The sequence below is a fragment of the Sorex araneus genome, chromosome 5 (genome assembly GCF_027595985.1).
Source record: "Sorex araneus isolate mSorAra2 chromosome 5, mSorAra2.pri, whole genome shotgun sequence".
NCBI lineage: Eukaryota > Metazoa > Chordata > Mammalia > Eulipotyphla > Soricidae > Sorex > Sorex araneus.
The window spans coordinates 122112699-122135216 of record NC_073306.1 but is presented as its reverse complement, the minus strand read 5'-3'; the positions used below and the strand labels follow the sequence as shown (position 1 = coordinate 122135216).

Here is a 22518-nt window from a genome sequence, read left to right as displayed (position 1 = left end):
AAGTTAAAATGAGCCCTGCGGTGAGCAGGGAGAGAGGGCAAAGGGCTGGAGCACATGCTGGTGCGGAAGCCCCAGGCTGACCCCCAACACCGCACGGTCCATCCCCATCGGGAACAGCCCAGCAGACCCCGCCAGGAGCAGTTCCGGAGTAGCACCAGGTACGTTCCAAACACAATGACAACAAAAACTAAAACCAAAATGAGCTCTATGCCAACGAGCTAGAATCAGAGGTGTCAACATAAACTCGTGGCTTCTATTGTACATCCACATAGACTGACAGTGATTTTTTTATATATAAGTGTAGGTTGTTCCTACATTGCCTACGTCTATCCGCTGAGACATTATTACAAGGGCATTTTCGTAGCAATAAGCACGCTAACAACTAAATCTTGAATTCTATACACCATTCTCCAAGAAGCAGCTGATTGATCTCTGGGCTAGTACAAGAAAAACTTATGTCAATCCTGAAACGCCTCGTGGTCACAGAAACTAAGGAAGAATTCACGAAAAGAGGCTTTTTGGCAAAATAGCAGAGAGACCAGGAATGTGGCTTAGCTGTAGAGTACTTGTCTTACATGTGTGAGGGCCTGGGTTCAAGTCCCAGGGATAAAGGGAGGAAGGAAGGAAGGAAGGAAGGATGGGGAGGGAGGGAGGGAGGAAGGAAGAAAGGAGGGAGGGAAGGAGGGAGCAAGAAGTCAAATAGTCAAACTGAAAGTCAAACAGTCAAACTCAAAGGTCAAACAATCAAAGGTGGACTATTTTGAACAATACCAACATACATAAATAACTGAACAATTCTTCCTTGAAGATTCCACCTTGAAGAGGTGGAAGGGAAAAAAATCTTAGGCAAAATATCCAGTTTCTTGTCTCAAATAAGATAACTCAGTCTTTTGAATATCTAAGTATATTGTCCTTGAAGATCCAATGATGGATGCTAAAATTCACGGACAAAAGTCTGAAAATAAGCAGAGATTTTTTTTTTTCAGATACATGAAAATATCTACCCCAAAATACATAGAGATGGTTCTCAAGTAACCTTGGTTCATTCAAACTCTTCTTGTTCAACACAGATTTGTCATAACATTGATGGGGGTGGGAGATCTCCTGGCCAATTCTGTACAACACATTATCTGAGGATCCAATTTCTTTAGAATGATTTTGCTCAAAGTTCCAGTTTCCAATGCCTTCCGGGGACAGGAAGCAAGGACACATGGGAACCAGGAACTGCAGAGGGACAGGCAGTGATGTCTCCCAGTGAAGCAGGGCATCTCAGCTACAGGGTCAAAATCCACCAGTGCTCAAGTGGCAACACCTCAAACCTCTTGCCACGATGCACTAAACAGAATGCATCACTTCTGTGGCATTCTTGCCAAAAATGCATTTTTGCATTCTAATCACAAGTGACATGAAATAAACCCACCGCTGGAACATGGACAAAAACAAAATCAAAAACAAAAAAAACCCCAGCACTCTTCAAATATGCCAGCGCCAGGAAAGAGGCGTGCAAAAAAAAAAAAAAGGGCTGGAGCAATAGCACAGCGGGTAGGGCATTTGCCTTGCAGTCGGCCGACCCGGGTTCGATTCCCAGCATCCCATATGGTCCCCCGAGCCCCGCCAGGAGTGATTCCTGAGTGCATGAGCCAGGAGTAACCCCTGTGCATCGCCGGGTGTGACCCAAAAACCAAAAAAAAAAAAAAAAGGAAAGAGGCGTGCAGTAGTGTGGGGGTTCGCAAGGGAGTTGCACCAGGCCAGGGAGAAAAAACACCTCAAGGCAATTGCGGGGTCTGGGTATCAGCTAAAAACTACGCTGGCAAGAAGCTGGAGCCTGGCTCCAGGACCATCCCCATGCTGCCCCCCTGATTCTGATGACAGCGACACAGGAGTACACTCCTGGGAGCGGCAAAAGGAACTTCTAACTTTGATGACTTTTGCGACCCTTCTGTCGGTCTTAATTAGTTTCAAAAAAAAGTGATTGTAAAAAGTCGACAAGCACCACAATTTAAACAAAGTGTGAGCACAGGCCAGGGGTGCGGCCAACCCCTGGAGCACATCTGTATGAGCTCCGGAGTCCAGCCCTACAAACAGAATGTGGGGAGCACCACAACTAAGGAAGGGTGGGTGAGCGGGGCCACCAGAACGATCACAGCAATAAAGGGGAAGGGAGGGGGGGACTGAACGCACCGTAAAAACAAGGGCTGAGGGGACAGCTGGCTGGATGGACCGAGCACATCAGCGTTGCGAGGAGGAAGCCTGAATCAGCTGCCAGCACGTGGCACCTCAGCACCACTGGGACGGGTCCCCAAGGATAAGGGTGCCACAGGGTCAGGAACGGCCCCCAGGCACCGCCAGGTATGGCCCCCAAACCAACCCTATCAAAAAGTTCTTTCTAAAGTAAGGGATAAAACGTTTGAGAGAATGCAGGCTCCTTCCAGACTGCAGTTCCGGGGCCTGAGAGCGAGTCCAGTGGGCTCCTGCCGGGTTCCCCGGCCGGGTCCCTGCACTGCCTGGTCGCCCAGGCAGCGAGCCAGGAGCAGTCCCTGAGCATTTATTTTCTTCAGATAAATGAATAAAAGCTGTGATTTCCCTCTCGGGTTCAACACAAAATACTACCCCTCACCCCAATCAACAGAAATGCAAGAATAGTTGAGATTCATAGATTCACAATGGACGTTACTAAGTGCCAGGAATTGTCCCCAGTTCTTGGCATGCGTAACCCTGTTTAATCCTCATGACAAATCCTATAAGGAAGGTGAAGGCATCATCAACAATTCAGAAATGAGGAAACCAGAGAGGTCACGTAACTTGTCTAAGGGTACCGATAAAAGTCTCAGGGCTAGGATTTCAGCTCTGCCAAACCACAGCTGTGCCACATAACCAGGGTACAATCACACACACACACACACACACACACACACACACACACACACACACACACAAAGTCAGTCTCTTAGAAGGGGAAGAAAAGTAATTTCCATCATACACAGGCCAGCCTCTCTGGTCTCCCTGGTATCGCCAGCAGGAGGAAGTTCAGAGACCATGAAAGTAGTTGTAGTGTTGACTCCCAGAGGTGAGGGATGCCACACAGGGACCCGCTGAATCCTTCCCCATTCTCTCTGCCCTTTTTCTGTGTTTGTTTTTTCTGCTTTTGGGGGTCCCACCCAGCAATGTTCAGAGTTATTCCTAGCTCTGCACTCAGGAATTACTTCTGGCGGCACTCAGGAACCACATGAGATGCGGGGGGTCGAACCCAGGTTGGCCGCAAATGCCCTATCCACTGTACTATTGCTCTGGCCCCTCTCTCCGCTTCTTTTAAGGGTCACCGAATCTGAGCTTTTTGAAAGGCTGCCATCCGAAAAACACAGCACAATTCAAAGTTGTAGTAAAAAAGTTTGCTTTCCTAGCCACAATTTTGAGAGTTCTAGGAAAATTATCACCTAAGTTCACATAGAGTTTGTGGAATTTCAAACCTGGTGCTTGGAGCCTTAGCATGCTGTACGTTTCCAAGGAACGATATTACATAAATCTAGCTTATTGAGAAGAAGCCATTACATACCTTTGCTGTAACCCAGTCTTCCCAATTTTTTTTTAAATTCAGCCTCACAAGAAGGTAGAAAAAGGTAGAAAATCTCAGAAAAGGAATGTGAATGGTAAGGGGGCAAAGAAACTAATCCTTCCATAAAAGGGACAGCAGAGGGTGTGGAGGGAGAGTACAGCGGGCAGGGCATTTGCCTTGCACGCGGCTGACCTGGGTTCAATCTCTGGCATCCCATATAGTTCCCCGAGCCTTCCAGGAGTGATTCCTGAGCACAGGGCAAGGAGTAAGCCTTCAGCACCGGCCAGTGTGGGACAGTGGCTCTCTGAACTACTAAGATAATCTATCACAGGATCAGAGTGATAGTACAGCAGCTAGGGCACTAGTTTTGCACATGGCTGATCCAAATTCAATCCCTAGCACTACATAAGGGCCCCCAGTCCTACAAGGAGGAATCCCAGAGGCCTGAACACTCTCAGGTGTGGTCTCCAAAATAAAATTAATTAATTCCGAATGCATATATCCCTTGATCCAGTAACTCTAACTTCTATATTTATTATTAAAATAGACCCCTGTGTACAAATTTATATATATACGAACCAGCTCACTGCATCATTACCATAACACGAAACTAGAAAAATCTGCGATGTCTAGCAAAAGGAAACTATAAAATAGTTTATATTGAAAGTTTCACAATTGTAAAAATATTGACACATAAGTAAGTTACCATTACTAGCTTTTTAATTAATTTATTAATTTTTTGTTTTGGGGCCACACCCAGTTATGCTCAGAAATCACTCCTGGAGGGCCTTGGGGCACCACATGAGGTGCCAGGGATCAAACCCAGGCCATTCATATTTTTTTAAAAGGGAGTGGGAGGGGCCGGAGAGATAGCACAATGGGTAGGGCGCTTGCCTTGCACAAGGTTGACCCTATGTCCCATATGGTGCCCAGAGCAATGCCAGGAGTGATTCCTGAGTGCAGAGCAGGAATAACCCCTGAGCATCTCCAGGTGTGACTCAAAAAGGAAAAAAATAAATAAAATAAAAATAAATAAACAAAAGGAAGTGGAATACACACACACACACTTTTCTCAGTAAAAGCAAACAACAGGGGCAGAAAGATAGCGCAGGAGGCAGGTCACCTGCCTTGCATGCAGTTTAACCCCCCAGTATCACATTCGACCCCCTGAGCACCACCAGGACCACTCCTGGCACAGCCCTGAGCACCACCAGGGGTGGTGCAACCTCCCACCCACACACACACACACACAAAAGCACATGTAAACAATGGTCCAGCGACAACTTGAAGGGACACAGGTCTTCAGCTGAAGCCTCTGGGCGCCCTGGGAGGGACCGAGCAAGCCTAACAGCCCACAGCCACTGCGCTCAACAGCCCGGCTCCAGTGCTCCACTGCTAGTCTCCGCAGAGACAACAAGCAGGTGACGCAGATGGAAACCAGGTACACCGGTGTGCAGGCTCAAAACTCAGGGGTCTGCTCGAGTGGGGGTGATCGGCCTCCCCCACTCACCCTGCAGGAAGTCCGGGTGGCCGCACCCACACCCCACAGCCAAGGCCTTGGGAAAAACAGCCCAGCCTCCCAGCTCCACCACTAACCTCAGGAGAGATGCCAGGCCACCCACGCGGGGGCAAGTCACGGGAACACCGGACTGGGCGCTGAAAGCCCCAGGGCCCGTTCAGGAAGGGGGTGGGCCGAGAGCCATCCCCCACTCCACAGATCTGACAGCAACTGGAGCCCGAGGCCCTGATCCCTCCAATTCTACAATACTCACACGCCGGTAGGAGCCCAGCATATGAGATGGGGAAGCAGCACAGACGGCAACGGCAACGGCAACGACACTCGGCAGACAAACAGAAAATAACACAGAAGGACCCGCCAGCCACGGGCGCTCAGGACACACCCAGTGACGTTAGTAGCCCCACTGTGAGATGGGACCATTCTCACAAACTTTCTTTCACTGAAGCATGTTTCAATGATTCCATGTGGCTTTTTTTGTTAAATGTGATATGAAATAAATTATTTTGTGCCTGCCAAGGAGGCAGGCTTGGGAGAGGTGTGGGTGGGACAGGGGGAGTGGGGGGGGACGGTCGCGCCGGTGCTGGGATCAGTGCCGAGACTGAATGCCTGGAGACAGCTGCACTACAGAGAACTCTGGGGACCTCGAGGCTAGAGAAATTCAGAATATTTTTTGTAATTTCTGTTTTAAAAAAAACTGACAATATTTGTTGCATCTGAATAAAGGAAAGGAATGTCCGAAGATGGAAGGGAAATCTTTGCATCCTTCCGTGTCTTTTGAATTTAAAATTTTCTAAACCCATTGAAATTCTTTAATCTAAAATATATATATGTATATTTCAGTAAGTCAAAGTCCAAATTAGAGGCACTGGAGTGATAGCACAGCGGGTAGGGCGTTTGCCTTGCATGCGGCCAACCCGGGTTCAATTCCCAGCATCCCATAGGGTCCCCCGAGCACTGTCAGGAGTAATTCCTAAGTGCAGAGCCAGGAGTAACCCCTGCGCATCGCCAGGTGTGACCCAAAAAGAAAAAAAACAAAAAAACAAAGTCCAAATCAGAAACAACCACTCTGCTTCTACTCGCTGCCACAAGGCCCGTGCTGAGCCCTTAGCACTACTCCTCGCTCCACTTCCGCCATCCTCTCCCAGGACCACGCCCTCTGTCTCTCTGTCCCTGGGCAGCTACGCCTCACTGATGGGTACAACAGTGACCACTGATCCGAGTGCCTGCAGCCCACCCCCGTGGCAGGCGTCCATCCACTGCCACCCGCCTGCTATCAGGCCCCGCCACGTCACGGGCTCTGACCACGGCTATGTGGGCAGGAGTGCCACTGCTAGCCGGAAGTTTCGAGAGCCACCTCATGGTCCTGCCATCCACCACAAGATCCACAAGCCCAGGACAGAGCCACTCCACCGCCAGGAAACCAGTGACGACGTGGAGCAGTGCACAGCCTGGGTCACCAGCCCAAGATAACCACGTAGAATGAGGAAGAAGTAAACATTTGTGTTTTTAAGCCATTGAGATTTTCAGATTCTTTGCTATCATAACATAGCTTATCCGCAAGTGACGAATCAACCACACTGGCTAGTTCCAAGACGCCAAAACCAACGAAGGCCCAGCAGCCTCCGACCTTTGTTCCATATTCTGCGCCCTTGCTACTCTCCATAGCCCATTGTCTACCGAGGATAATAACAGTCCCTGCCTCCGGGGTCATGGAGAATTAACCGCCCTTCTACAGAGGGATGTCACTCTACAGAGGACTATGATGCAGCACTTATTATAATTAACACCTTACCTTACTATTACTCCCTGACAATCTCAGTACTTTAACAAGGCCCTTGTCTCTTATTAAAAAAGTAATTTGTGAGAATTGATGCTATCTGCGCACTTTTTCCCTCCAGGCCACCATTTCCTCGGCTGCCTGCATTCACACTACCCCTCTGCCATTCCCTTGGGTTTGCCTCTGCCCTGTCGCACTTGAGACCACCGTGGGAACTGTGGCCTCATACCTACCTTGGGCTGGGGCGGGGGAGCAGACAGAGATCAACAGTTCTCTGGAGACACCCCCCCCCCAGCCCACGGGTCAGCACCAGATGGTGGAGAACACACATCGTCACAGTGTTCAAAAACGCCAAGAGGACGTCTGTCCCATCCCCAGGTCTCTCGTGCCCATGCAAGCCCCTCTTGACGTCCTCCCATCGAGCCCAGGCGCTGCCATCTCTGTCTGGCACCTCCAGCCCCAGTTCCCCACACTGCTCCCCGCCCTGTACCTCCTCCCCTCACCTCCTCCCCGCTACCCCCACGCTCGGGCCCTGCTCTCTCCAACACAAACAACCCCGGATGGAAGTCACTCGCCTCTCCCCGGCCGCTCCTTAGGCTGAAACTGCCACCCACGCCTAAGACGGGAAGCCTCACCCCCCTGCTGCCGCTGACCTTCTGACCGCCCAGGCCCACCCTTCCACGGCCCCCGCCACCAGCTGCCACTGTCTCCTCTCTCGGTGCCGCTGCTGGGCCAGAGAGCTGGCTCCAGGGGCTCCAGGCCTCTTTCCGGACCCCATCCCTGGCACCGCATGGTTCCCTGGGCACTGCCAGGGGTGTCCTCTCCAAAAAGTTCACGCTCACCGGTGGTTATCTCTCATTTATTCATTATTCATTATCTCATTGATAAAGGTGGCTCTCAACTCTTCCCAGTCCTGACTCTCACCCCAGTAAATATCGGATGTCAGAGTCCTCCTGTCCGCAGTCTTTCTACCAGGCTTCAGAACCCCAAGCCAATTGCCAAGTTCAATCCCCAGCCCCCCTTCATGCCCCCACTCAAGCCCGCCAAGAATGATTCCTGAGCACAGAGCCACGAATACACCCTGAGCACCAGCAGGTGTGGCCCCTCCCCAAAAAATGAAATTCATGACATAGGTCCTTGGAAAATAAAACAAGTCATTTCAAAAAGAATTCCCTTTTCACTTTTCTATCACATGTATTTGCACCCCTGTTCTCCAAGGCGGTGAGGCTGGCTTGCCCGGTGTCCGTCCCCCTTTTCATTCACATATGTCCTCCAGTTTCTATTTTCCGCAAGCCCCAACTCTCCAACTGTTCTAATTCCTACCCTCCCACGCCCTTCCCCCCAAGAGCACGGCGACAGCCTTCTGCGCCCTGCCTTCTCCAGCCCCTAATTCATTTCGTATCAAAACTTTAAAAGCTACCGAAAGCTCAGTCCTTAATACACGGTTTCCATGTCACAAACTCGACAAGGCCACCAACACTCTGAAATTATGTCAGACGTCACTTACTACAGCTGAACACCAAACCAAAGAAAGCTACTCTTACATAAATGTGCACAGATGGTCACTGAAGTACAAAAATGTTCAAGGTGCACGACTCATGATAGAAAAAAAAAAACACAGATGCAACTCCAAGAAACTCCAACTCCAGGCAACGGTGGGCAGCAGAGGTGGGCACAGATAGCTCACACACAAAAGCACTGCAGGGCAAAGGTCTGCGAGTCTGCTGGACCCTGCCACAACAGCCAACAGGGCCATCTGGACATGAAAGCAGTCGTGGGCAATACCAAAAAATCAGTGTGGCTATTCCAATAAAGTTTTATTTATAAAATCCAGACTGTGGGCTGGGCTTGGCACCTGGGCAGTGATTTGCTCACACCTGTCATACGGCAATGGTGACGGACAAACTACAACTACATTGAATGCAGGGAAGGGTCTCACCTGCATTAACAGTGGACAAATGAAGCCACACCTGGCTGCGGAGAGGCTTAAAGGGCTAGCGGCCATGCTCTGCATGTGGGAACCCCAGGTTCAATCCCTGGCACCACACTGGTCCCCAGAGCACCACAGCAAGCAAGCCCAGGCACCAGGACAAAAGGAGACTCCAAGCACCACCAGGAGTGGAACAAAAACAACAATTAAAAAAAGAAGCACCAGGCTTAGTATTTCTTTACAGAACTTCAGGAACAGGCAAAACTAAAGTCTGATGCTAGAAGTCAGAATAAGAGCTATGCACGAGTATATAGATGGGGACAAGGACACAGGCACATTAAGAGACCAAAAGGGAACACAAGGACTTTGGAGTTCTGATAATGCTCTATTTCTTAATCTGGGAGCAGGCAGCACAGGTGGATTCGCACATCCAAGTTTATCAAGCTACACAACAGTAACAGAGGTGTTCTATACTCGGATAGGCAGCTCCATTAGAGGGGCTGGAGAGAGAGTGCAAGGGCTACTGTCCTTGCCGAGCACTTGTCTTGCATGTAACCAACCCAGATCAGTCCCCGGCACCGCATATAGCTCTCCTCGCCCCAAGCCAGGAGTAAGCTCTGAGCACATTCAGGTACGGCCCTCAAGTGAAAACAAACCAAATGAACCAAAATCCACATTAAAAAAGAAAAGCATCATCTGAAGCGGGGGGAGGGGTGGGGAGGCATAGCTGGAGAACCAGGACTATTTTTAAAACATTAGCTTTCATTAGTTTTTAATATAAATACAACTCACAACTGCTAGATTATGGGGGTGAAAAGGGGGATGGGGGAATGTGTGGTCTTTGTTTTAATTTGTTGGTTAGACCTTAAAGTAGGATGTTTTTGACATCATTGGACCATCATTATATGTGTACTGTGAAGAGATTAATGATATGTATAAGGTCTTTAGCAAAGTCCGCTAAATAAGCACTATTCAAGAACAGAATGCAAACCAAAATGTGTGTTACAATGTTAATTGCATATAGTATGGTGCTAAAGTCCACACCAACGAAATCAGATGAGTGCTATTTTTAAAATAAAACTAGTTTTCAGTAAAAATGAAAGAAAAAGGCTTGGAATGTTCCTCTTGGGTAAATCACATGCTCAGCACATATGAAGTCCCGGGTTTGACCCAAAACAGAAAGAAGGCCTACCAAGACTTCTCACTTACTCATCAATCTTCATCCTTCAAGTCAAGACTCTAAAAACACAGCTTGACCTCACCCTCCCTTTCCTCTCCTGAAGTCTGGCTGCCTCAAGAACGTCTCCACCCCTGTAACTCTAACCACAGTATTCACCGGATTAGAACACCTTCCCGACCAGCTCTCAACAACTGTTCAAGGGCTGCTGCAACTGTCATTTCTTTCATGAGAGCCTCCCTTTTTTTCTTTTAATCCTCCCTTCCAATTCTATTCCACCCGAAATCGGATCCTGCCTGGTAAGAGAGTTTCTTACCTTACCCTGCACGATTCTGTAATAATCGTTTCCATTCCCAGCAGCATGCCTTTCACCCCACCTCTTCTACCATAACTATCTGGGGGCGCGGGGGCTATGCACCACACACTTCTATATGAGTCTCCACTACTCCTTTCAAAGTATCGCGATTCTGCGGTTATTTTAGAATGATCATAAACCAGAGGAATGATACTTCAGTACTGGCCAAAGAAGTCATAGTTCCAAATGTTTAATAAAGGTATCCAGCTGGACTAGTCTCTGAGAGACTTTAAAATGCAAGTGATAGGCCCAGAAAGACAGTACCACGAGGTGAGATACTTGCCTTCCACATGGTCCATCCATCCTGGTTCTGTCCCAGGCACCACAGATGGTCCCCTCAGAACCTCCAGGAGTGATTCCTGAGAACTACCAAGTGTGACCCAAAACCCCAAAAGAAAATAAGCATGATATGCTGAGTGAAATGAGTCAGAAAGAGAGAGACAGACATAGAAAGATTGCACTCATTTATGGTATATAGAATAACAGAGTGGGAGACTAACACCCAAGAACTGTAGAAATAAGTACCAGGAGGTTGACTCCATGGCTTCGAGGCTGGCCTCACGTTCCGGGGAAAGGTCAACTCAGAGAAGTGATCACCAACTACATTGTAGTCGAAGGCCATGTGGGGGAAGGGAGTTGCGGGCTGAATGAGGGCTAGAGACTGAGCACAGCGGCCACTCAACACCTTTATTGCAAACCACAACAGCTAATTAGAGAGAGAAAACAGAAGGGAATGCCTTGCCACAAGTGGCAGGGTGGGGTGGGGGGGAGATGGGATTGGGGAGGGTGGGAGGGACACTGGGTTTACGGGTGGTGGAGAATGGGCACTGGGGAAGGGATGGGTTCCCAAACTTTGTATGAGGGAAGTATAAGCACAAAAGTGTATAAATCTGTAACTGTACCCTCACGGTGATTCTCTAATTAAAAATAAATAAATTAAAAAAAAAAAAAAAGAAAATAAGCATGATAATGATCACGAAAAAATTAAGTACAAATGGCAGGAAGGAGAATTTTCAAGCTTTGTAAGTCCTCCCATCACTCTGAAGTGCAAAGACCCATGTACGTGTGTGCTCACCTGTGGAATCTGCGTGCTCTTCCCACATCCTGTTTCTCCAACAATCACCACCGTCTGGTAGTTTTCTATCAAGTATAATATGTGATTCCTAAGCTGAAAAATACAATCATACATTGTCAGTAGGCAGGCGGCGGACGGTGCTGCAATCTATACGGGTCTAAAGGATATCACGGTGGGGCTGGAGCGATAGCACAGTGGGTAGGGCCAATTAGTGATTACGCTATGACATTGGCCTATATGAATAAGAAAAGTAAAATCATTTAATACAGGGGCTGAAGCACAGCGGGTAGGGCATTTGTCTTGCACACGGCCGACCCGGGTTCGATTCCCAGCATCCCATATGGTCTCCTGAGCACCGCCAGGAGTAATTCCTGAGTGCAGAGCCAGGAGTAACCCCTGAGCATCGCCAGGTAAGACCCAAAAAGAAAGAAAAATTCTTTTTGGGACAGAAGAGTTAGGTGATTGCATAAAAAAAGTTCTTTGGGGACAGAAGAGTTAGGTGATTGTGTTTCAAGCATCCCATATGGTCCCCCGTGCACCACCAGGAATAATTCCTGAGTGCAGAGCCAGGAGTATCCCCTATGCATTGCCAGGTGTGACCCAAAAAGCCAAAAAAACTAAAATAAAAATAAAAAAATAAAGGATATCACTGCCGAGTGAAGTCAGTCAGAAGGAAAGGGAGAGATACACAATGATCTCTCTCCGATGTGAGCCTTAAAGATACACAGCAAGACAGCAAACTAAGGGCCAAAGGCAACACAGCAGAACTGATTCACAGAACTGAGTCTGAGGCGGGGGGTGTCTGAAAGGGAGACTGAAAGGGAGACCTCAGGGGAGGGAAGCGGGTACACTGGTGAAGAATGTGGTGTTGGAATTACGTACACAGAAAACCATCACTAACAGTGGTGTAAACCACAGTACCTCAATCAACAAAGATTAAAAATTGAAAAGGAGAGAGAGAGAGAGAGAGTCATCCTGTAAATACATCTAAATTACTTCGTTTCTGATTCTTTATTTTCTCCTGGTTTGGGGGCCACACTCCACAGTCCACAGACTACTCCTGATTCCATGCTTGGGGGCTGCACCAGTGGGGCTTGAGGGACCACTTTTGGAGACAAAAGCTGATCCTCTGACAAGCAGGGCACTGACACTACCCCTCTGAGCTACCTTCCTTCCAGTCCTTCTTTTTATTTTAAAATTTCCTTTGATTTTGGGATCATACCCAGTGCTCAGGGGCCATGCCTGGCTCGATGCTCAGAGATCACTCCTAGGGTTGCTTAGGGGAGCTACACATGGTGCTGGACATTCAAAGCCAGGTTAGCAGGATGTGAGGAAGGTCTTCATCCTGTGTCCATCTCTCCAGGCCCCTGAGATGACTTTTTTTTAACTTTTGACCACACCCAGTAGTGCTCAGGGCTAACTCCTTGCTCTGAGCTCAAGGATCACTCCTGGTGGGATCCAGGAGACCATATTGAGCTCTGGGAATTAAACCTTGGTCAACTGTATGGAAGGCAAGTACCCCACCTGCCTGCGGTACAATCTCTCCAGCCCCGAGCTGACTTCTTCATAGCACTGTGGATTGCCAGCAGGAAGAAAGTAACTATCTGGACGGAAAACTAAGACTAACACCACCCAAAAGGGTTCTGGATTCTAGCTTATGCTTTGGCCTCTTATGAGATGAAAGGCAATCATTACGTAACACTAATAAAATCAAGGTCCAGATATAATAGCCACCCCCAAGTCCCATCATTCAGTGGAAGAGTAGTAATTCACCTATTCAACAGAAATAACTCAGCATTCCCAATTAGTTTTGTTTAAACAAACATTCCATCAAAAGAAAAAAAGAATTGGCCTTGGGGGCTGGAGTGATAGCACAGCGGGTAGGGCGTTTGCCTTGCACGCGGCCGACCCGGGTTCGATTCCCAGCATCCCATATGGTTCCCTGAGCACCGCCAGGGGTAATTCCTGAGTGCAGAGCCAGGAGTGACCTTTGTGCATCGCCGGGTGTGACCCAAAAAAGAAAAAAAAAATGGCCTTCTGAGTACATTTTGTTGAAGGCAGATGCATGAACTTTCACTGTGCTGTTTTCTCTATTTTTCTCTCTGTTTGAAATTATCCATAAATGAAAACAAGGGGGGGGAAGGGAATGATATAATTCTAGTCCTTCCAGTATTTTAGTATATACACTCTAACTGAAAAAAACTTTGAAGGATTGTTAGGATTTATAACAGATAACTGCACACACATATTTTGAAAAGCTAGTCCCTTCAGATAAGGGTAACTGAGTTCACTATGCTGTAAAGACTCACTGTCATCCTGTTGCTCATTGACTTGTTCGAGCGGGGCACCAGTAACGTCTCCCATTGAGAGACTTATTGTTACTGTTTTGGGCATATCCAATATGCCAAAGGTAGCTTGCCAGGTTCTGCCATGCGGGCGCAGATACTCTCGGTAGCTTGCCGGGCTCTCCAAGAGAGACGGAGGAATCGAACTCGGGTCGGCTGCGTAAAAGTCAAACACCCTACCACTGTGTTATCGCTCCAGCCCTGTAAAGACTCATTAAAAAGAAACCCTTCCCGATGGGTTTTCGAGCATTGTATAACTGAGATTTAAACCTGAAAACTTTGTAACTTTTCACATGGTGACTCAATAAAAAATTAAAAAAAAAAAAAAGAAGAAACCCTTCCCATTGCAAGTCCAGTATAAGGCCCGTGCACACACCAACCACGGGGCCACAGACTGGACATGTGTGTCCAACGTACCCTGAACACCGGTAGCTTCTGCCTCTGCTGCTCAATGGAAAGGGTGGCGTGCGGGTTGTAAACGATGGTTGTCGCCGAGTTCTCGGCGAGACTCTGCCTCTCTTCAGAGATGCTGACACCTGGCCCCTCGGTACCTGGAAAAGAAACATTTTCTCAGGGTTTCTGATACCGTGAACGGGAAACGTACCAAAGTCCTAGCCTCAGTGTCAAGGGCACACCACAGGGGCGCTGTATTCTAGCTCGAAGCACGGAGCTCATCCAACCGGAACTTCAGGAACAGTCCGAGCGAAAAGTGCTGATTTGAAACTGAAAGTCTTTGTCCTGAGGCTTCACTAGGGGATCAGGACAGAGGAGCTGCTGGGGGCCACGCACCTTTCTTTCTGGCCCTCCCAGAGTACGGCCGAACTCTGAGCACAGTGGCTGAAGTTCACTGGGCACCAGCTAAGGCAAAGAATTAATCCTGCGACTGCAGGATGGTGGTAAGATGGGGCGGGGGGAGGGAAGGTGCAGGAATCAGGGCGCAAGGGCTACCTGGCCTGCTCTCATTTCAACAAGTTCATCTCAGGCTGTGTGGAGGTTCGACAGGAACCAGAGCCTGGCAACCAAGGCTACCGAGAGGCCAAAGCTCACGGCTCCCCCAACTACCATAGGGCAAGGCGGGAAGGACGGAAGGTATAGCAGTGATGCCACGGGCGCAGGCGGTACACTTGTACAGCTTATTTCTTTGATCCTTCTTCCCAGGAACATGGAGCCGAGGATGGGAGGTGACAAGTAGCACTGGGGAGAAGATTAACAGGGTGGGGTGAGGGGATGAGCAGAGTTCCGGGCAAGTGTTGTCTGCCGGAGAGTGGCAGGCTCTTTCATGCTGGATGGTCAGGGGCTGACCTGTTCTCAACAGCCATCCCGTTTCAACCAAGGATGACCAGCTCAGTGAGAGACAAGGACAGACAGCCTCCACTTTGGATCAGGGAACTACAGTGGCCGAATCACTGCAAATTCAAAACAATCAGTGTGCTGGGCAGAGTAAGCAACAGAAAGCCACTTCAGTTTCTTGGTAAGAGCAAACTGGTCTCAGGATGATAGAAAGCAGATGCCACATCCCCTCAAAATAAGCTACTCAAGGGACCCTGGAAATTTGGCTGGAAAAGAAAAAAGTGCTAGAAGAATATGGGTTCAGGGGTCAGAGGAATAGAACAGCAGGTAGGGCGTTTGCCTTGCACCCAGCCAACCTGGGTTCAATCCCTGGTATCCCATATGGTCCCCTAAGCAACGCCAGGATTAATTCCTGTGTGCAGAGCCAGAAGTAACCCTTGAGCATCGCTAGGTGTAACCCAAAAAAGAAAAAAATATATATATGGGTCCAATATTTTGGGGGGAGGGAGTAAAAAACAGGATTTGGAAATTTTGATGAAGTAGGATGGGGAGAGAGAGAGAGAGGAGAGAGAGAGAGAGAGAGAGAGAGAGAGAGAGAGAGAGAGAAAGAGAATATAATACACTTTAAAAGAAAATGTGGGTTTCTCCAGAGGGGAGAGAATCCCAGTACGTATCCCAGCAGCAGATATGAAAGTATAAAAGTACACATCTCAAGAGAGGAGACGAGGGTGACACATGCTTGGACACCGCATGCGCTCAGCAGCAGTACACGGGCACAGGTAACACATGGGCTTAGGCAGCAGGTGCGGTCTCCTTTGTTCAAGTTGGCTTTTACAAGGTTTCTCCCAACCTGCCCCAACTGGGCCTTTCCACCTGGGTAAGAGTCCGTTGCTAGGGTGGTTGCCAAGGGGGAAGAGTAGAGAGTAGTGGATGGTCGTCTTTGATATTCCTTATCTGGCCTCTGTTCCCGCTGGAGCTTGGTTGGGGGTTCGGGGGGCGCGGGAAGGGATCAGGATCTTCTGTGAGTTTGTGCTGGCACCTGGGAAAGATCTTTGTGTTTAATTTTTACGATCAATTTCCATAACTTTTCCCACCAATGGGCGTGTGTAGCCCAAGGGCAGAATTAAGAGTGATGAGTCAATGGCACGGGGTTCAGACTTCAGCTCAACATAAGGAAGTTTACTGCTAAAAGCTAGCGCTGTTCTACACTAGAGCTGCCTGTGTGAATCAATAAAAACCCTAAAAGTTCAAACACATGCTGCACAGCCGTCTGTTTAGGGGTGCCTCGGGGAAATACCCAAATCGATCATCTCCCAGGCCTTCTGCACTCAGAATCTGTCATACTAAGGGAAAGAATGCAGCTTTGTAACCGTATTTCTTGTGCCCTGTGATTTCTTTTTCCTTCTTCTGGGGCCTTCTGGCCCCTCCAATTATCTGATAAAGGCCAAGAACACCCTTTCCTGAAAAATACACCAGAGAGATGTGTGCTGAAAGTAGATAAAGGACCAAACATGATAACCTCTCAGTATCTGTATTGCAAACCATAATGCCCAAAAGTACAGAGAGTATGGCGGAAATTGTCTGCTATGGAGACGGGTAGGGTGGGAAAGGGGTGGGGGGTGGTATACTGGGGACATTGGTGTGGAAAATGTGCACTGGTGGGGAGGGATGGTGTTTGACCATTGTATGATTGTAACTCAAACATGAACGCTTGTAACTGTATCTCACAGTGATTCAATAAAATAAACAAATTTTTTAAAAAAACAAAAAAACACCAGAATGTAACTGACCAGAACATAAAATGCTTGAAGGTTCACAAACCCTATAGAGCTTAGCAGAATCGATGCTATAAAACTGGATCCCTTCGCCATTACTTCTAGGAATACATCTGTGTCCCAAAGAGCCAAGATTGCCAAAAAACAGGTAAGCTGGATACTTACCGTCACTGCTATGTGGTTTATGCCCAAATGTTGACCTTCAACAAGGTAAAAGAAAGGAACCCAGAACAAAGCCTGCACTCAGAGTAGCAGATTTTCTTTTCTGCATCACTTCCTTTGAGTAATGTCTTGTCATGTTTACCCAAGAAAACTACTGCCGAAGCGACCTGGTTCTGGCCTGAATTTGCTCCTTCTTCAAACATGTTTTAAACTTCAACAAGCAGGCCGAGAATATTTCAACGTTATTCCTGCCTGCTTTCTGACTTCCTCCCACACAGGATTTAAACGGCCCAGGTGTCTTCACTACCCCACCCCTCCTGGACTCTACCCTACGCCAAGTCATTTTACAAGAGCAGCTACCATCGGTCCAGATGGTGCGTGTCTTCCTCACAAAAGGCCTCATTCAACGAAACCAGCTCTGCCTTTCCTCTATGCGTCCTATAACCTATATAACTGCTGATGGCTGTTCTTCCCTTGGGAACATTCTCTATGCATAAGGAATTAACAAGTTCGTAATTCTTGCAAGCCATGATTGCCTTCATTTCTCCATCTATAAAACAAGGCTGATAGGGGCTGGAGCGATAGCACAGCGGGTAGGGCGTTTGCCTTGCACGCGGCTGACCCGGGTTCAAATCCCAGCATCCCATATGGTCCCCTGAGCACCACCAGGGGTAATTCCTGAGTGCATGAGCCAGGAATGACCCCTGTGCATTGCCGGGTATGACTCAAAAAGAAAAAAAAAAAAAAAACAAGGCTGATAACAACATCCTCCAAACCAGCATTCCCTTTAAAAATAGTTTCAAAAGGTGAGTGCTGACACATTGCCAGTTATGAATACATGGAGTGGGGTCATCATAAGCCTTGATCAATAGTGAACTGATAGAAACAGAATAGGAAAAGCATCTTGAGTGTACCACCAGGACAATCCCCGAGCAGAGGCGGGGTTAAGTCCTGAGCACTGCTGGGTGTGGCCCCAGAGAAAACAATACAAAAGTAAACCAAGCAAACAAACAAAAACATAGCTCTAGAGGCCTAAATTGGGCCCCCCAAGTACCTCTGGGAGCAATCACAAATACAGATCTTGAAACTGGAGCAATAGTATAGTGGGTAAGGCTTGTACACAGCCAACCCAGGCTAGATCCCCAGCAACCAACATGGTCCCCCAACTCTCCAGGAGTAATCAATGAGCACAGAGCCAGGAGTAAGTCCTAAGCACACACCAGGTGTGGCCCCAAAACAAAATAAAACAAAACAAAAAGAGCTGTTTTAACCCTTGGCCTAATGACAACAATGAGGTGGCAGAAGACAGCTTCCTTTTAAGGAAGGACCAAACATGATAACCTCTGCAAAGTAATATGCATATGCGAATTAATCTGAATATCTATACTGTCTAGCAGATTGGTGGGTGAACATTGCATTCTGCCCCAGTTCCCACCACTCTCTATTCCTTCCATCTAGCAGCTTCACTTATTAAGAACGAAGAGAGAGTAGGTAAGGCACTTGCCTTCCATGCACCAGACCTGGGTTCGAACCCTGGAACCACAGCAGCAGGAGTGATCCCTAAGCACAGAACCAAGAGTCAGCACTAAGAAAGCCAGGCATAGCTCAAAAACAGAAACAAAAAGATTGCGTGGGTACTGAAAAGTTAGTACGGCAGGTAGGATGCTTGCCTTGCTCTTGATGTGGGTTTGATACCTGACATCCCATATGGTCTACTGAGCCCATCAGGAGTGATTCCTGAGTGCAGAGCCAGGAGTAACGCATGAGCATTGCCAGGTGTGCCCCACCCCCTTCAAAAAGAGATTGTCTGGAAGGCCCTTGTAGCTACCTGGGCTACAAGATACATTCATGATTCCAACATAGTCTTTTTTTTTTTTATTTTATTGAATCATTGTGAGATAGTTACAAGCTTTCATGTTTGGGTTACAATCACCACAATGATCAAACACCCATCCCTCCACCAGTACACAGTCCCCACCACCAATATCCCCAGCAAACATACCCAGCCTTATACCCAACTTCAACCCTCTGGCTAACCTCCCTGACCTTTATCCCATTATTTTCTACATCCTATTCCCATATCTTAAACTTCAATTTCCTGTTCTCTGATGGTCATACTCCATCAAAGAGATGCTGTGGCTGCTTAATAAAATCATTTAAACGGCTGACACAAAGATCCCCATAAGTGCCTGCTAAATGCACTCCCTTATCTAGACCACTATTTCCCAAACGTGCTAGAACCACCTGGTGTCATTTGAACTCAAAATGGATCACTGGCAGATGAAAAGCTGAATCATGGAAACATTCGTTAAGTCATATGCTAAAGATTTAAAGTTCATTTTACTGATTTATTTTTTGGTTTCTGGACTACATCTGGCACTGCTCAGGGCTTACTCCTGGCTCAGCACTCGAGGATCACTCCTGGCAGTGCTCAGGGGACCATATGAGATGCAGGGGATAGAACCAAGGTTGGTCACATGCAAGGCCATCAACCTGTCTGTTGTACTGTCTCCACTGCCCTTACAGATTTTTTTTTTAATAAAAAATAAACACATCCGTTGTTTGGGTTTACTTTCCACATCCCTTGTATGCTCTGTTAAGAATTTCAGGGAACTGGGGCTGGAGTGATAGCACAGCGGGTAGGGCGTCTGCCTTGCATGCGGCCGACCTGGGTTCGAATCCCAGCGTCCCATATGGTCCCCTGAGCACCGCCAGGGGTAATTCCTGAGTGCATGAGCCAGGAATGACCCCTGTGCATTGCCGGGTGTGACCCAAAAAGCAAAAAAAAAAAAAAAAAAGAATTTCAGGGAACTTCTCTCAAACTCCCTTTAAAAGTTCTCCTCCCCTGCTACTCTCTTATGCTGGCCTTAAATATGTAGCAAGGTAGCAATAAAGGGCCAAGGGCAACACAATAGGAAAATGATACACACAAATAAGGTGGGAGCTGTGGCTGGGTTGAAAGAAAGTGGCACTGAAGTCCCTGGGAGGGGCGGGGGTGGGGAGGGGAGGGGTGTGGTGCTGGCATTATCAGCAAGGGAAACCATCTAATGATAGACTACTGTAAGTCACAGAACCCCAATCAATAAAATCACAAGAATACAAATTATACTATTTCCCTCTATCTCTTTTCATTCGATATGCCAAAAACAGTAACAAGTCTCACAATGGAGACGTCACTGGCGCCCGCGGGAGCAAATACATGAGCAACTGGACGACAGTGCTACAGTGCTCTTTTCATTTTAGCTGCACAGGTAGACTTGGGGAGGAGCGAGGGAGAAGCTGGTTAACTGTTAAAAAAAAAAAAAAAACTTTTGCAGTTCACAAGAAACTGATAGAAAGGGGAGTCTGTTCCGTTACTGCAGTCTGTCACGCACATTTAGGTAAAACTCTGCCTCCTGAATAAACTATAGGCAAAAGCAAAAATGCTATGAGCAAGCTTCACACTAGCTTGCCATGGAAGAGGGTGGCAGGGTGGCAGATGGGAGCGCGGGTGTTCGCTTTCTGGGCGACCCGCGAGCCTGCCAATGATGAAGCCAAGGGAAATCAAGGCACTTTCCCTATTCGTGACTGCGGGTCCAGGGGCCGTGCTCGCTATTCACGCCCTCGGGACAGAGGGGTTGTGAGGCTGGTCCGCAAGGCAGCAAAGGGGAACTGTCCAACCCGGCCGGTCCGACTCCTGAACCCTGAAGCAGCAGCTGTCGGGCCCCCAACGTAACCCCGGGACACGCGGAACCAACAGGACTCTCGTGGGCGCTTGAGCGTTTCCCCAGCCCGCGGGCTGGGAAGGGCAGGATCGAGCAGGGAAGAAAACGAGGCCCGGGATGCTGAGACTCCAGCAAGGTCACACCGGGAGTTGCCATGCTAACTGGGGCGGACCCCGAATCCTCCGGAGCACTGTGGGGGGCCCGGGAGTCCACCGGCACGTAGACGGCGTGGACGGCCCGCCTGGGAGCGGGTCTGCAGGTCCCCGAGCCAGCCGCGGGGTGCAGACCCGAGTCAGGCCGCCGCCGCTGCCCAGCGTTCCTCCAAGGGCCTTACCGGGTCGCCAGAACCTCACCGGTCCCACGGGCGCAGCCATGCTGGGGTGAAAGGTCACAGGAAGCTCCGCCCCTCCTTCGCGCGCGAGCCCCGAAGGGGCAGGGGGCGGGGCCCGCGAACAGCCTCGGCTTCCGCGGCTCCCACCGGAGGCACACAGCCACGCCCCCTGGGCGCGGCCCCAGGGTCACGTGATCCCGAACTAGGCTCCCGCGAACGTCCCGGCCCCGCCCCTGGCCCACGTGATCCCTCCGCGCCCTATTGGAATCGGAGGCGTGCGCATCTCAATCAGCGGGGCGGGGCTGCTTGCGGCTGTGCCTCCTTAGGGTCTTGGCACTGGCTGGGATGCTGCTGCACCTCCTTGTCATGAGATTCGGGAAAGCACTGCTGACCGGACGCGGCTGCCTTCCACGAATAAACTGCTAAATGCCCCAACATGTCACATGTTTGGCCATTTCTCATCCAGTCTCCTCAACTTAAAATCGAAGAGCAAGGATAGTTAACTACATCCGGGCTTGGCTGCTTCATTAAATACTAGGTGCTCTGCGCCCTAATAGCTGCATTTTCGGCCCCCTTGCTTCACGAAACTTCTAAAGCAGGGGAGACGGCGAGTAGTAAATGAATAAATAGGAGCATGAGATAGTACAGAGGTTAAAGTGGTTGCTTTGCATGCCCTGACCCGGGTTCAAATTCCCTGGCGTTACATATGGTCCTCTGAACATAAAGCCAGGGATAGTCCCTGATCACTGGTGGGTGTGATTCAAAGCCAAAAAAAAAAAAAATAGAGAAACAGTAAACGGTACTGTTCAGTAGTGGTAGTAAATAAATAGGGAATAAAGTGGAACTCTTCAGAGGCCTTCGAAAGAAACGGGACTGGATACGGTGGGGGGTCTGTTGGGGAGTAGTTTGAATTAAGAAACTAGAAATGTGTAAATCAGCAAAGAGCTTAAATCCAATATACCCTTCATGTTTACTGCTCCAGTAATTTAAATGGATGTTAAAAACACAGATTCTAGGAGTTGGAGCATAGAGGGTTACAAGGCGTGAATGCAATCCCCAGATATCCTGGTCCCCTAAGCACTGCATTGGGCAGCTCACCTGCACACTACACCCTCCCCGCCACCTGCCACCTCACACACCAGCTAGGCTAAGCCCCTGAACAACACTGTTGTAGCCAAAAACCAAGAAAATAATAAGAGAATGTAGAAGGACCCAATCTTGGCCTTAGCACTACAGGGTAAGACCCAAAGAATAGAAGATAGTATTCAGTGAGTTAATATGTCATACATGTATCTGGCTCTGTTAAATACAACAAGTCCACCGGAAGAAATAAAAAGAGAAGTACGTGCATCCATGGGCCTGAGAGTTCTTTTACTGCACACGACTTGTTCTGGTTCAATTCCCAGCATCCCATACGGGCCCCTGAATGTCTGGCAGAAATTATTCCTGAGTGCAGAGCCAGGAACAATCCCTGAGCATCACTAGATATGACCCCACCACCACCATCAAAAAAAAAAAATTACAT

At 48.5% G+C, this 22518-nt stretch overlaps 1 protein-coding gene across 1 annotated transcript in view; it reads right to left on the bottom strand.

Annotated features, from left to right (window-relative positions):
- Positions 1-21137, bottom strand: part of DHX35 (DEAH-box helicase 35) — a 74205-nt gene extending 53068 nt beyond the window's left edge. The window contains exons 1-3 of the mRNA XM_004612629.2: positions 20997-21137; positions 14149-14282; positions 11387-11479 (exon numbers count right to left, since the gene is read on the bottom strand). Coding sequence (XP_004612686.1) covers positions 11387-11479; positions 14149-14282; positions 20997-21036 — 267 coding nt within the window. The 5' untranslated portion in view covers positions 21037-21137. The remainder of the gene's footprint in view (positions 1-11386; positions 11480-14148; positions 14283-20996) is intronic.
- Between the last annotated feature and the right edge of the window lie 1381 nt (positions 21138-22518).